Source organism: Dromaius novaehollandiae, chromosome 3 (assembly GCF_036370855.1).
Source record: "Dromaius novaehollandiae isolate bDroNov1 chromosome 3, bDroNov1.hap1, whole genome shotgun sequence".
In the NCBI taxonomy this organism is placed as follows: domain Eukaryota; kingdom Metazoa; phylum Chordata; class Aves; order Casuariiformes; family Dromaiidae; genus Dromaius; species Dromaius novaehollandiae.
Window position 1 is genome coordinate 47,119,754 of NC_088100.1, and position 16,938 is coordinate 47,136,691.

At 35.4% G+C, this 16,938-nt stretch overlaps 1 protein-coding gene across 1 annotated transcript in view; it reads left to right on the top strand.

Moving 5' to 3' along the window:
* GRIK2 (glutamate ionotropic receptor kainate type subunit 2) overlaps positions 1-16,938 on the top strand; it is a 438,669-nt gene that overhangs the window by 333,595 nt on the left and 88,136 nt on the right. The window contains exon 14 of the mRNA XM_064508825.1: positions 2,437-2,654. Coding sequence (XP_064364895.1) covers positions 2,437-2,654 — 218 coding nt within the window. The remainder of the gene's footprint in view (positions 1-2,436; positions 2,655-16,938) is intronic.

Below are 16,938 nucleotides of genomic sequence, written 5' to 3' on the forward strand. Positions count from 1 at the left end.
ATTCTCAGTCCCACAGGATTGTCAGGGTCCCTGTGAATGCTAAGTTTTATTCCTTATGTAGCTATAAATGTCATATTTATGGAGGAGGGGAAGGGGAAGATAAATTCAGATTTTTGCATTATCTTTTGTGAAAAATGATATTTTAGTCCCTAGCATCTAAACATTTCTTGACAATCAAAATGTGAGGGAAAAGACAACATTAATTTTAAATGACTGCTTTTGGGGATAATAGTTAGGTTTCCATGAAGTACAGTCAGAATTAGGGCTGACCCTCTGTCCTTGTCTTATGTCAGTTTGCCTTTGACTCAGTAATAACCTTTTGGAGGCACCGCGTTAAGGATAGAGTATCAGTCTTGATTTTGGTAATTGTTTTTTAAAAAAATCTTTCTCATGAGCCTAAAGTCATCTAAAAGTAGACTTTACAGGCATGGAAGTTCTCACCTAATGGCGATAACTTTCCTTTAGAAAAAAAAATATAGCGCTTGGGCCTTACTCACATTAGCTTGTTAAATGCTTTTTCTCTACAAAACATTTGCGTAGTGCTGGAGGATACATGATAGAGGGAACTCATACATGTCTTGCTGATGCCCCTCGCTCCCAGGAAACTGTGGGATATAGTGCTGGACATGACGTTACCTTGGGTACATGACAGTCAGCCCCTAACCAGGCTCTGTTTTATGGGCCTAGGTGGCACTCTGTTTAAGTCCTTGGTAAAATACGAACTTGTGGTAATTGGGGCAACTACAGCAAATGTTTCCACTGTTCTTTTCTTCCCAGTCTTATTTGACTTTACTAGCGTTGATATTTTAAATGGAACAGCAATTAAAAAAAACAACAGTTGATGCTGGTGGGCTTATTGGGAAATATGTTAGTGTTACGGTGTCTAAGTGTCTGACTAACAGGGCCTAGGAGCAACTACATCAGAAAGGTACTTTTCTACTTTTTTCCTTGCAGAATTCTAGGCAGAGTCTGGCGCTGGAGTTGGCTGTCATGTCCAAGTCTGTCAGCTTTTTTTGTTTGAAACAGCAAGGGTAAGATGAACTGCAGGGTAAGATGGGCTGTTTTTGAATACAATAGTCCAGTTATGATACCACTTCTTTTTTCCTTTTCTTTGGTTTTCCTCCTTTTTTTACTGTTCCTTTCTTTTTTTTGGCATTGACGTTGAAAGTTTGGCATAATCTTTCCTTTATTTGAAGATGTGTTACCTTGCTGGACCAGTTCCTTAAATAATTCAATATAAATACTAAAATTTAACAGGAATAAAATAGTCCATCTTGCCTTCATTCCATTTTACCCAGGAGATTTGAAAACAAATGTAGTAATCAGTAAACAAAAAGTGACGTAGTGGATATGGTGAAACTATTTCTTCAAAACCAAGTTTTTGGATACTTTTTAAATTTTTTATGTAAATTTTTTTCCAGTAAAGCTTGAAATTGTTTACTCCACATCATTAGAAATTTCATTCCACTTAATGTTATGGGAAAAAAGTCCATACATGTTCATTTACAATAAATATTTGTGGTTGTAAATTACATTGAATTTCATTTTTCCTATTTATAATAATTAAGCACAAGAGGAGTTTATGTGCTTTGATTTGTCTCATTAGACTCTAAATTAGCATTAATAATTACGCAAATTGCCATGTAGTGTCTGTAGTCCCCTCTATTCTTTAGTGCCATGAGCAGGCAACTCCAGCAATGCATTATAATCTATCTTTCTCTAGTTTATGCATAGCAATCTAATATTGTCATTGCTGCTCTATCAAATTAATTGTGTGGCACAGCCACCCATGTTTATCTGAAATTGTGGGTCTAACTATAGAGATGGGAGATGTTTGTTTTTGTTTTGTTTTTTTTTTAATCTAAGCATTCAATAAACAACCCTTTCCTGCAAAACAAATGGCAAAAGTCAAGGATTCCTTTATATTCCTAATATATTTTACATTATGTATTTCAGGTATGAAATACTCTGTCATATCTGCTCCTTTCAACAATAGCTCATTTTGATTTAATCAAACATGTTTTTATAAAACATTTAATTAATGTTTGTTTAGTGCCTTGAAGATAAAGAGCTGTGTAAGTAATTCAATATTAGTATTAACTTAGAGGCTAAATCCAGTCACAAGTTTTTCTGGAAAGTCAGTTCAAGTAACTGCTTTTTCTTGGTATAGATTTTTTTTTTTTAAAGGCACTGATCCCTGCGTCTCCCATTACTATCCTTTGATTCCCACAGCTCCAAAAAGATCTGTCTTTATAAGTGTAATTAGTTCTTATTTTTCATTTCAGTTATGTGTGTTTGTACAAGCAGTATGTTAGCCTGTAGCTTAAAGATTTTTTTGCACAGTGATTCCATCTCACCACTGTGGCAAAAAGTGTTGAACTCTTATTAATTCTTTTCTGTGCACTGGTTTCACCTTTCTCCCCTGGTTTCTGTTAGGTTCTGAGCTCATGCCCAAAGCCCTCTCCACCAGGATAGTGGGAGGCATTTGGTGGTTTTTCACACTTATCATCATTTCCTCGTACACTGCTAACCTAGCCGCCTTTCTGACAGTGGAACGTATGGAATCGCCTATTGATTCTGCCGACGATTTGGCCAAGCAGACAAAGATAGAGTATGGAGCAGTTGAAGATGGAGCAACTATGACTTTCTTCAAGGTAAGACTTATATTCTGTTTGCAAAGATTTTCTATTGTGATTGTGGGGGGAAAGTGTGCACCTTGCAGAGGTGTAGTAAGGAATATGATCCCCCTGCTGTCAAAACCAGCTGAAAAGCACTTTTTTGAGGATTTCCAAGGTAACAAAGAAAGCAGGTGTAAAATATCTCATGGGAAATAAAAGACATTTTTTCTGATGATTTTTGCTTAAAGAGCTAAATATACAGTGATGGAGTAGATCCAGAAACCTGAATACTTTGCTCAGACATATCTCCCATTGCTGTATAGAAGAATGAGTTTTGTCGGAGTATGAGTTACAGGGTCAGTTCAATGGCACTATACTTACTTAAAGATCTGTCAGTCTTTCCTTGAACAACTGGATCACACTTACAGTATCAGTGGCTGGGATGAGAAAAATCTTTTTGGACTTCATATTTTTGGGAAAATGTCAAATTGAACTTGAGGTCCATATAACAAGCTCAGATCCTTCCAGCTTTTCTAGTCCTTTTAACATGTTACTTAGGTCATTCAATTTGAAATATAGTGAAATATGCAGCTGTATTAGAGAGAAATGTTTTTTTCCTACCTTCATCAAGTGCTTAATTTTGCTTAAATTAATGAGAAGTATGTGTGAAGGGACAAAGGCTGGTTTGTTCTGTATCCCCTCATCTTTGATAGCACAGATGTGTCTCAGATATTCCAAGGGAGAGAGGTGTTCTCAAAGTTTGGCTGATCTTTGGTATGTTTTGAAGACTTTTAGCTATTATATTCTGTTTTTTGAGTTGTTATGCTGTCACATAAAGCTTTGAGGTGACTTACATTGGCATTTAAAATCAGATAAACTGAGGCTCAAGGTAGCTTGTAAGTTGGCCCAAAAATTGAGGAATGCATACTCAGTTCCTCTCATCAGATGCAGAGAGTACAAAATTTGTTTTGATACCAAGCCTAAATACTCACTATTTAATCTTATGACTTTAGTGTCAATCCAAGTATACATGTATTTTTAATTTCTTAGAATAACTATAGGGCTTTCAACTTCTGCTTGGAAATAAAAATCCATTAATGTTTGGTATATAAAGCTGTTTAGGCTGCTTACCTTACAGCATGCATTAGGATGGTTCTGGATATTTTCCCCAGAATGTTCCTTGGAAAAGGAGCTGAGGAAATTAATAGAAGTAACTAATCAATTAGAGGTCTCTTGATGACAGGAAATATGTGAAGCAATTCAATGAAACAACATTCAAAGAAAGTTTAGAGACTGAGATTTTTTAAAAGGGTGAAAATGATTGAAGTCTCAAGCCATAAAGAGATGACATAAGGTATTTATTGCATTACCAGAAAACACTACAGGGCTTTAATTTCATTTTTGCCTGGCAGAAGACTTTGAACTCGTTCTCTTTCAGATTGGAACTGTAGACTCTAAAATATTAGGAAGCAATTTTTGCTTAGCAGTGTCTTTCAGTCCAATTGCCAGAAACACATTTCTCTGCATCTTCTTAACTTTTAGTTTTCCTTCTCCCTACCCCTTGATTTTCTATCTTATTCTTATCTTCTTTGTGTGTGTGCGTGTGAGTGTGCGTGTACGTGTGTGTGCGTGTGCATGTTTTCAGATTTTTTTTAGCAGCCACACTATTTCTTTTTCTCTGGATATTTTTTCCTCTCTGTGTATTAATATACTGCTCTCTTTTCTGCAAATTTTTTCCTTGCTCCTCTCTTCCTCCTTCTATTTATCTAAGGATATTTTGTGTTTGTCTAGTATATTGTATCCAAGACCTAAAGAGGACTTGCTGCTAACGAAGTACCAATTGTACATCCAGCATAGAAAGACCTTTGTTTTAGCAATATATGCATTTGAAATAGCCTAGACTTACGCACAATAGATTTATGTTGTCAGATCACATAATTTGGTATATAACTGCTTTTAGTATGTTCTGAATTCTCCTACATAATTATGAAAGAGAGAAGTCAAAGCAAAACAGAAGATTTTTTTATTCAGATGTTAAATTCCAGCAAATATGTTTATTCAACAAAATAAATCTAAATTTGACCTCAAATTTATGTGTGAACAGATCATAGTTATTAAGTATTCTGTGCCATGAAAAAGCACTGATAGTTAAGTATTTATTACAACTAGCAACTGATTCCTGTTATTTCTCTGATTACAATGTACTATTTTATCTAAATAATATTCAAATTAATTAGTGTTATTTTGTACCTAGTGAAATGGATCTAAGTTTAAGCACTAGAAGTTGCTACGACTGCTGTAGCAAACAAGTAAGTGAAAATCATGTTCAAAGAGAAAAGAAAAATGAAAACTATACAATTTCATTTGATTCATTCACTTTCTGAAGGATCTTCCAGGTACAAATTAGAGCTTGCTTGATATAGATGATATTTGCTAGAGCTAGCTGTATAAGGAATACAATCTAATTAAATATATATTCCATAAAAAAGAAAACAAAACATTTGGATAAATTCTATCTATCTATAATGGTAAATTTTCTGGTAAAATTAGGCATTTTTATCTAATTAGGTTGATTAGTATCATATAATTTCATTATCAGAAAACAGAATGCTGTAACTCTGATCAGTGTACTGCATCTGTATTTGTATGTATAAAGAAATGTACATATTTGTATGTATAAACAAATTGCTTCAGAAATACGATTTTCTTGCATGAAGAAAATAAAAAGCCAAGAAAATAATTAAAATAAGACAGTAAGTCAGATTGCCTTAAAGGGCATTACTAGCATTGAAAAACTCATAGATATTAATATTAATATAAAAAACACTAAGGTACAGACAATTGATAAAGGAAGACAAGTATCAGAAAAATATCTTAATGTGCAGAAGTGACATTGGATGTAGATAATATAGAAAAGACAAAGTGCTGTATACTTTTTTTCCTGCATTATGTATAAAAAATAAAGATAAATACTCGTGTTTTAAATTGCTTTTAGAATACTTTCTGTTTTATCAGTAAGCTAAAGGAGTTTTAAAACAGTAAATATTAAATCCTTTGATATATAAACAAGTGAATATCAAGTAGGAAAGGCTGTTAATGAAATATTGTGCCCGGTTCTGGTGACCACACTTCAAAAATATGTTTAAAGTTGGAGAGGGTTCATAAAAGGTGAAGGAATGACTGGAGGTCTGGAAGTAAGCCTTAGAGTTAGAAGCTAAAGAAGATCATCTGTTTAATCTGTTGAAGAGAAGGTTAAGAGGTGACTCGATCATGGTCCATAACTGCCTTAATGCGAATGAGACTTTCGACAGTAGATGGCTGTTTAATCTAGCAGCAAAAGGCATAATGAGATCCAGTGTTTCAAAGCCGGAGTTAGGAAAATTCACACTAGAAATAATGTGCATATTTTTAACAGTGAGAGTAATTAACCACTAGTACAATTTACCTAGAGATGTGCTGGATTCAGCTATCACACACAGCCATTATGAGAAGAATGGATACAGCATAGCCCAAACAGATGTTATATTTTTATTGTAGAGGCTACCCAATGAAATACATAGCTTTCATTAATCAGGAGTTCAGATTACATTTTAATAGTCCCTTTCTATGTAAAAAATCTATGTAAGTATGACTTCTGGGAAGTTGCACAAAAATGATCGAGAGTATAATTTTATCCGTACACATCCTGTGTGTATGCTTTTTATCAGCTACTTTGTCTTGTTATAATGAGAGTGGATTTAGCAAAACAGTGGCATTATGTTACAACATGAAATGAAGGCACCAGGTGGTTTCCTAATGTTAAATGAAATTATCATATCTTGGTAATAGTTATTAGTTCCAATCACAGTGAGGCTCAGTAGCTGCCCATGAGACTGAAGGTAATTTCTGCATAAATTATCTATAGAGAAGTCCATTGAAATTTTTCTTTACAAATCTTTGGAACCTGGCCAAAACTGTAGTGATGCTAAAACAAAAGAAGAACATTTTTGAAGGAGAACCTAAATGGGAATTAGACACACACACTAACCACAAGATTAATACCTGCTGGAGTTAAAAACTTGCAGAGCACCTGTATATACATTAAGAATACTGTCATCCTTGTGAACCCAACATCCCTGCCAAACAGCTTTGATGGAAAAGGACAATGCCCGGATTTTTAACAGAATGGCATTTCCAGAGGTCGATTAGGTCCTTCAGATTATCCTCAGCCTCTCTGTGGTCTGAGAAATATGTTACAACTCCTTTAAGCAGCCAGAAAGGGAAGGAAATTTTCAGTGCTCTCTCCTTTTAAGAGCTGCTTACCTGGTCTGAGCAGGCAAAGAAAGTAGTTTTCTGAAAGTGTTATATGACTGGTGGGTCTGTACCCGCAGTTTCAAGGGACAAGTTGGGCCCTTTCATTGGGAACAACAAAAAGACCTTAGTATTATCCAAGAATTACAAGTTAAAAATGTGGAAGTAAATTCTACCCATATCTACTGTTAGGGTTGTGGTCCTGATGTGTTTCTCAAGTTGCTGAATTTCTTCCTTCTTTACAAATTTCTCTTCCTTTCCATTGGCTGATTCAGCTGATCTGAAGGCTTTCCCAAATGCTTACATCTTGAAAATGATAACAAAAATGAGCCTTGACCATTCCATTGTTGCTTCCAGGATTCTGAATAGAAATGAAGAACAACTATGTTTCAAGAAAGTTTTCAAGTTTCCAAAGTCTTTTTTCTTTCCTCTTTGGAATAAATGGAAAAAAAAAATAAAAAAAGTATTCTTTCCATGAAAGGTACTTATCTCACACTAAACTGCTTTTGGATCAAAAAGCTCATATTTTCCATTGCCTCCATTTTCCACAGTCTCTGAGTCTGTTTCTCAAAATTCCAGTGTCTGTTTTCCTTCTGATTGACAGTTCTGAAATTGAGAAGAGCGGTATTAAGTTTACCCTGCTTATATTTGTATTTCTCTGTCCTCACTTACAAAGAAATTACTGCAGCACATGTGTTTACATGTGGTCTACAATTTTTAAATTATTTTTGCACAGGTTGTTTTTGAAGTTGTTGTGTACTTTTGCTTTGTTTTTTTCATGATTTTTTCATTTCTGTACTTTTCAATGTCAGTACCAGGCACAATGATACTTTTCTCAGTTAGGGTTACCAGTCATTTGTGTAGCAAGTAATCAAAAACAAAGTCATTTTCTCTCTCTCTAATAGCAGTAAGTTAGTGTCATTACCTCTGTACCAAGAATTAAAGGTGTTTCAGCTCTCTATGAGAGTTGTATATTTTATATGCTTGTTATGCTGAGAAGGAAGCTGAAGCACTAAAAGGGAATGCATCTTTTTCAAGGTCACTCAGTGAAAGGCAGATAGGGGACTAACTTGGGAATCCTGACTCCCACACCTAAGCTTTATCTGATAGACTATTGTTTTGTTCCCATTTACTTTTGCCAGTTCCTTTCCTTTTCTTTTTCAGGATCCATTTTTATACTACAACTCTACTTTTCTACAGTATTGTCCATTTTTTTTCTGCGCTACTTTTTCTCTACAAGTATCCATTCGGACTACCCCTCATTCTCCCTGCCCCCCCCACCCTTTTCACCTATCCCTATTGTTCCTACCTCCCTCGTGATATTTGGAGGGGGAAAGGACAGTTCAGTCCTCAGTGTCTATCTTCTTCTGAATTCTCACCCCATTGCTAAAGGAAGTTGCAGGAAGCTCTAGCTATGCATTGGAAAATCTCAGGAATAGTCTCTAAAAGTGGAAAGGAGTTGTAGGGGAATTTTCCCACTGTTTGCAGCTGGAATACAAGTGACAGAATGCCTGGCATAAACAAGAGAATAGCAGCAAAGGTAAAGGTATGAACACCATCCCTGTGTCATGAGTGACAATGGCATGCATGAAATCAGTATAGTCTCAGTGGAGTTTTCAAACGCTGGTTTGAATGTTATAATAGGCAAATGCCATTTGTCCATTTAACAAATAAATGTGTGTGTGGCACATTGGCTTGCACATGAGTGTATGCTCACAAACACACTGACCCTTTAGTTGAATGTAGAAAATAAAGCATGAAATTTGGCAGTGGGTATCAACCATTCAGTTGATGCAAGACAAATATGAAGGAAACAGTGCTTCTGAGCTTTTCACATATACAATAACTGTCAGTGGCTAATGGAATACAGTTTTTGTGATCTGGATGATGCTTAAAAATAAATTGGTAGCAGATTCCACACACAGGTTCAGCTTGCTTGAAAATGAAATTACTTTAGAGCAAGGTCACATTGGAATGTGACCAATACAGACCTGCACTTCTGTGTGAAAACACATAGTTGAGTAGAAGTGAATTGAATATAAATAATCCTTTTTTCTTTTGGGTCATTGTTGTTTGGGCCTATCTGCTAGAAACACATGCAGCTGAAGTGCACTACTTCCCTTTTCCCATGATTACTCCTACTTTTCTATGAACACACACTCAATCAACCACTGCTTATTTGAATGTAGACAAAAAGCAGCCACAGGTGCAAACCTGTACAACAAGGTCTATGGTAACTCCCTAGACACACAATAATTGAATCTTCAATGACAGACTCTATGGGAATGAAATACAGACTTTGTCCAGAGACCTCAAAATACCTCTGCCTTACTGAATTCTACTTACTTCTTTAAAAAATGAAAAGAGCTAGGTGGAGTTAGGTAGGTTAAATGATGCGTAGATGCAGGCTATAACAAGAGCAGCAGTGCATTTAAATTCTAAATGGAAGAAATTCAGATAAATTTGGTACCATTAAGCTCTTTGAGGTGAGTGGTCTGTGTTTTGAATATGGGGTCAGAAAGCAGAACAAATTCACATAAAGGGCCTCATTCCAACCAAGCTGTAGTTACTGGGACAAAGTGACTGAAATGGTTTTACGCCATCTTGACACTGCCCCCTTCTGTGGGGTTGTCAGAGCCATTAACGTTCCTTCCATAAACAAGAGCATATGTTTGGCTTCCTGTTGCTGCTCAGGGCTGAGGCATTAAGCTAAAAATAGATGGAACATTTCCTTTCTCCATTCCGCTTCCCTTTCTGCTGAAAAGGATGCATGTAGAAAGCTAGCTGACTTTTAGTTTCCACACAGATTTAAACTGCATTACTCCATATATCCAGACATTAAGCACCCTTATTAAGTTGCTGGCCACCATGCAATATTAATGTTACAGCTACAGCCCTTAGAAACCGGTTTTCTACATGTACAAATAAATGCTTTTCAGAGCCCTCTCAAAGAAGTATACAAAACTTTCCCATGAAAACAAGATTAGTCATTCACATTAATTACAATATTAAATAAAATACTTTACATATAAGTTGTGTCCCCACTAGTTATTTTTAAAAGGAAATTGAAGAGAGACATCAAAAACAAATTGAAAGTTGACGTTAGGAAACGTCTCCTATATCTTTGGATCATTTGAATTAATATTTTCCACAGCTCACCATCCATTTCTACCTTATTTCAAAATATCCATAGAGAAAAAAGTTTTATGCTGATCTTCACACAGAACTCCCAAGAGGGCTAAACTACGTAACCTATGGTCCCACCTGACTTTACTGTTTTCCAGCTAGTTCCCAGTGTGAATGTAATGTAGAGGTAGAATGAGCATACCAGCAGTAAGTTGACATTTGTATTATTTTGCAAAATTATGTCTCACAATAATATGCACTGATTAGTGCACACACATTAATGCTCCATACTGATCCTTCATGGAGTTTGTCTGAATAATGATGGTCTTTCTGAGAGTATAAGAGATGTTCAAACACAGTGAGATCTAACTGTCACCTGCATAGAAAGGATACAAGAAACTAGAGTCCAGAGGGACATAATGGTTAATTAACTATACATTTGTACTAGGAGAGTTAAGCCTGATGATAAACAAATCTTATCCAGGCCATATTTTGAATCCTCAGTTATGTTGGGACTTGTTGTAAGCAAAAAACCAACAAGTTCTAAAAAATGTACCTGATTCAATGGAGTATTACAACCTTGATGCTTGGAAAATCATTTTGTAGTTAAGAGAAACCCATTCCATCTCTTATTTTGGAGACTGTTTAGTGATACCACTGAAGTTTGGAATTTAATCACTACTAATTCCTGTTAAATGGGTTCTGGTCATATCTCTCACTAGATGTCTTGATCAGCCCTAGCAATCAGCTAAGGCCAGTCTAGCTGTGAGTAGTCTAACCTCTTCTCCTGCTTTTAGCCTCAAGGTCTGTTGTCTTGAGCAGTGGTAGAGGTCAGTCCAGATTTCTGATCCAGCTGAAAATGGATCTTTTTTTGTTGTTGCAGGTTTAGTTTTCAGTAGTGAAGAAGGCTGCTATGACTGCTAGAGTGCTAGAACTCATGTGAGGGGAGCAGAGAGCGCCCCTTTCTGTGGCAGAGGGAGATCTTGTATCACCCAGCTGAATGTGCAAGCCATTGGGAATCAGCCCCCTTTCGGAAGTGAGTTCTGTTGCCTAGACGTTTGGAGGTGTGAGGATGAGAAAATCTACAACAACTTAATAGCTGATACTTCCCGAATTAGCTTGTCCTTATGTACTCTTGTAGGTTTTTTGTTAACTGGTAAGCCCTTTCCTTTCTCTCATTTGATACACTTCACTTTCTGGCCTCTTCTGGGCCTATAATGCCATGGCTGGCAGGATCACTTGTAAGAGAATGCCTGAACTTTGGGATCTGAGCATAGGCTTGGTTGCAAGGCTTTTCCTCCTCAGAAATGCATGACCTAATTGCTATCTAACCTTAGCACCTTCCCCTCTTTCTCCTGCTGTTTTCTCCAGGAGGAAGGGCAAGAACAGTTTTCATTTTTGTTCTTCTCTTTTCATCCTTTTTCCCTTTATCTCTGTGCTTAGATCATGAGCAAGGTGAGAAAGGGAACTGAACTAGATCACAGAGAATCCTTCAGCTCCAGACAGGATCCTTTATAAAAGGCAGATTTCAGTGTTTGTTTAGGAAATTCAGGGTACATCTGAGAAAATTTCCTACTGTCAGAGGCTGATAAAACACAGCAAATTGTGTTGCTCTTCAAAGCTAATAGATCTATCACCAAGTAGGCACAGAAAGTTTGCAGATTTGATCTGTGACTCATCCTGGGAATGTGACTCAGAAGCCATTCTCCAGCCTGAAGTGTCTCTCAGTTTAGCCAGTCTTGTGTGAGATGAAATCCTGCTATATGAACAACCTTCAGAGTTGAGTTCATGCCTACTGAAGCAGCCTGAAAGCCACCATTCATTAGCAGAGGTGAACTCTTGGTTCTGCCTTGTCAATTTATACATGATACTGCTGAGGTGTTGTCTAACTGCGTTAACATTGCTTTGTGCATGAGAAATGTTTCCAGTGGCAGGAGAGCCCTGAACACCACCTAGAGTCCTATCACACTGATGCATTTCTTCTCTAGAGAGTTACTCGTTGCTCTGAACGGAATGCTTGTCAAGATCAGTTAAACTAGCCTTTTAGCAATACATCTACGGTAATAATTACATAAGCTGTATTTGATATGGATGTCTCTTAAGCATATTTCGGTATTCATGCATTAATTGAACTTGTATTTAAAGTATTCAGGATCCTTAATCTTGACAATATGGATTACTGATTTTTACAAAAAATATACTAAGCCATGTTTTATGTATGAGAGTATGGATTGGAGGATTATCTGTCCATGAACACATTGAACAAAGACAAGCAATGTATTTCTTAGCAGTTTTTTGTTTATTCACATTTCTTACATGGTCGTTTTATGTACTCATCGTTTTCTTGTATAGAAAATTATGATTTTTTTCCACATCCAAAAATCTGAGACAGTCACTCATAATAATAGTAATAATAATAAATTATATGTTCTTTTATGCTGAATTTGTTCAGAATAGGTTCAGAGAGTTCTCAGAATAGGTATATATCCAAAGATAATTGGCAACCAAAATCCAGATAAGTTATTATGTAAATTTTATTGTGAATTATGATTTCAGGAGAGCAAGAGAGTTTTTATTATTTTAATACATCTAATTAGTAAATTATTATTTCTTGTAAGGAACTAGGCATTGTGAAAATTAGCAAAGGATTTAGTATTCCCTTTCTTGAAATGTTTGTATTTGATCAGTCTATCTTATTTAATAACTGAAACCAGTTCTGCCTGATGAGCTATAAAATAAAGGAAATATTCTGGATACATTTGAAGACTTGACTTTCTTGTTCTTTCTTTGAAGAACTGTGAAAAAAGAAGACAGGCCACATTCCTTAAGGAACTTTCCATGAGAAAGAAAGATTGGCACCAGACATTTTCTATGATGTGCTGTCTAGCTCTTCTTTCACCTTATCTAGCAAAGAAGCTCTGAGAACAGTGTCTTTGATGTTTGAACTTTTAACTAAGCCTATCCAGCTTGTCATCTTTCAAGTGTACTATTTTCAAGTTGAACTGCTGAGACATTTATTTGGATTGAACAATAACAACAGTTTTATTTCTTAATTGATTTTCTGGCTACATCTAGTATGTCTTATGCAGCTTTTGTTTCTTGAAGTACAGAAGCACTTAGTATAGTTTATTATGGATGTGAAATCCAGCAGTGGTATCCTAGTCAGGTGTCTCTCTACCCATAAAATCAGAAGATAGTAGAGGAGGCATTGAAATTCCAGTTATGGCTGCCTCATACAAGAAATCTCTCTTCTGAAATTAAGGAGAATTTAGCTTGTACAGCCTGTTCATAATGAAGAGGACTAGGTACTCTCAGTGACTGTATTTTTAAACATCATCATCATCAAAGATGAAAGGGAGATTGAAGGGAAATTATAAGGCTTATCTCGTAAACAGTAATGAGTTCTTTTTTACGTTCCTATTAAGCTAATAATGTGTTCCGGGATTTATTTTCAAGATAGAGCTTGATTCCTAAATAGTTTCTAAATACATTCTAAATAGATTTCTTAACAGTTTCAGAAATCATTAAGACTCTTGATCTTGATCTTCATTCTTCAGTTTTCCCTTTAAAAATACAGAATCACTTTGATAAGTTAAATTTATTAACATTTAATGGATAAACCTGACAACACAGTCACCATCACCTACAAATGTTGGAGCTGTAAAAAGGTTTGATTCGAAATGCTATTTGTTATATTTAACTGTGTTGAAATTAGTGATGGAATCATAATGTTAAAAGCCTGTTGCTGCATATATGTCATTCAAACTATTAATATTATATTTTCTTACAATTTGCATAAACTATATTTTAATAATATTATCAACTGCTACTTTATCTGTGTTCATAGATTAAATGTGGAGCCAAGGTATTGTTACTGCTGTTTTATAGATATAAGAATTGTAAAAGGAGGCCTGGCATCAGTAAAATGACTTTGAGCAAAACCAGGAATAGGCTCTATTCCTGACATGTCTCAAAACCTGTAGGTTAGGACTATACTAACATATTAAATGTACCAGGGAGTGGGCACAGATAAACAAATTGCAATATTTATAGTTCTAAGTTGTTAGAATGGTTTCTGGTGCAATTTTTGCTCTGGGACAATTAACATTTTTCCATCAATTCCTAAACTTAGCTCAGCAAAGGGACTACTCATAGTGGACTGTTGTGATATGGCCACCTTGTTTTGTAAATTGAGAAAGCTTAACAGGTAGACATAGTAAGATCCTGCGGGTTGGTCTCAAATCCAGAAAACAGACTCCTAAATGGTTTAGGTTACTAGGAAAGATGTAGTCTACACTTTCTGACACACATAAGGCAGGTTTCTCCTCACTTAACTTCAATCCATCTAAAATGTAGATATCTACTCTAAAATAGTGTTAGATTTTTATTGGCAGCAGAAAGAAACTGAAAGTCACTAGAAAACAATTCTTACCAACTACCTTAAATAACTATCCTAGGAAGATTCAGTGTTCTCCAGAATTACAGATCTTTTCCCATTTATAGAGAAGCCTAGATTGGTACCTTGGTCTAGACGCTTAATGCGTAGATACTATGCTACAAACTACAAATATATTAGAAGAATCTTGTAAAATTTCTGGCTGCTGTTAAAGCATTAGACAGTTTTCATACACGTATACACTGCAGCCTGACTGTAGGGAGAGGCTGTAATTGCAAATTATCTGTGTATGCAGATTAATTAGTTTTATAGGGACTAATACAAACACTTCTAACCTCATGATAAAGATAACTAATTTAACTAGAACTGTGGGAAATATTTGTCTATCTCTAGATGATTTGTTGAAAGGCTGTGAGGAATTCCTTTTCTTACATATTGCCACTGAAATTAACATAAAAAGAGAATAATCTCTTTCAAATCATAGAGAAAGTTCACATTCCAGTATGAATTGGACTTTGGCCAAAATTCTGGACTGTGTTTCTAGCTTTGATACTTAAAAAAGGCTGAACTGGTCATTTCCAGCAAAAATCAGTGCTGCGAACAAATAAGCCAGTGACTGCAAAAGCCTGTCTTTCAAACCCAAGAGCAGAATAACTATCCAAAAACATGATTCACCATTTTGCATTGCTCATGTGACTCCGTCTGCTTGATCATATTAGAGCTTGAATACATTTATCTTCCACCAGCAGGACAGATGTTGCTATGTCATCTGCTGTATAACTTGTCATTTTTTTCACATTTTATCAGTCCAATGAAATTTTTTTATTAAATTAGGGTGACAGGTGCAGGCTTTTGATGCATGCACTACTAATGTGTTTGCAGTGCTTGCATATTTTGTTGGAAGTATGTGGTATTCTTGACATTTTTAGATGCCAGAATTTTCGCAGAAACTTTAAATTGAAGGGGGTACAGTTGAGCAAATTGGTCAGCTGAATCATCAAAGCTGAGCAGAAGTTAATCAAGAAATGTTGAAAAATCTAAGGATATATACACTAACACTTCTAAAACCACTTCAGCTTCAAAAATTTTTTATGTTGTCATCCTCTAACATGGAATTTTGATTTCCAAAATTGAGACACGGTTTTAAGTTGCAACTGTTGTAGCAACTTCTAAGGCACTTAGGGGAAAGGAACTACTATTTAAAGTATATAATCAAATTCTATTCACATGTGTTTGGCTTTCTGCAAGCTTATGGGAGATGAGCAGACTGACACAGCAAACCTACCTTGCTTGCAGAACAAATGAAATGTTACCTGTACCTAGAACAAACAATACTTTCTAACAGATTCTGAATTTTTCACTCTCATTGGTATGTACTTGACATCCCCAGACTCAGGAATTATTTGGGAGATTAATCATTAATTTATTAATTAAAAATTGTTAATTAATTGTTAATGTAATTGTTAGGACAGGCCAAAGCCATTCCAGGCTGCATGGTGTGGGCAATAATGGGCCTGTTTTGCTAGCTGTAGCAATGAATCATAGCCTTAATTTGTATATAACATATTGAGAATCTTTAGCAGTTTTGCTATGGGCTCAGTAGAATGAATGTCTGGTTCTAAAATACGATTCTCTGGTAGAAAAGTTGGTGTAAGAAATTAATACTCATTCTTTCCTTTTCTGACAGTCTCCCAGCTTACCTTCCCTTTTCTCTTAATTGTACTGATTCAACTTAAAGCAAATGAATTTGTGGGGGAGCAACCTCTTAAACTATTACTACAACCTGAAAATCATGAGATGGAACTATATCTTTATGCTTTAATGCATTGTAAATAGGTTTACATTGATTTCAGTAGGTGTTTTAAATACTTTATGAATCTAGGATTAAAGACATACAAGTAAAAAAAAAAGTTAAATCCCAATAAGACTATGCACCAATCAAATTATAGACATTAAAGATTAAAGAATTTGAAGTTTCACTCAAACAAAAAAAAGGTTAAACCTTATGCATGCAGAGGATTGGAATAGAAGAAAACCCAAGTAAAATACAAATAAAACACCGATACTTTAATGGTTTCAGGCTATTTGAAACTGAAGTGTTACACTTGATCTTTATTTTAAGTATGCAACACTTTCCCTTTTTTGACGCAGGTGTTTTCCACAATGTTATAAATGAATACTATTAGATAATTGATATTACTTACCATTTTAGTTTCAAGTGAAATATTTCATTAGGGGAATGTGTGTCAAGAAGAAATGATTTCACTTTGCTTGAACAAAGAATCTTTGATGTCTTTGCCTTCAATAACAGCAAAACAAACAAACATATTCTTTCTCCTGATATTCTCTAATGTGCATTACTGATTTGTAAATCTGTTTGGATCATGTTTTAAGTGATGACTAATTTCAGGCTTATTTCCATAGTGAGCACTATGTATTTTGAACTGGATTTTTTATGTGGGACCAAGAATGACTCCTCATTTGCTTAAAGAATTCAAAACCAGATGT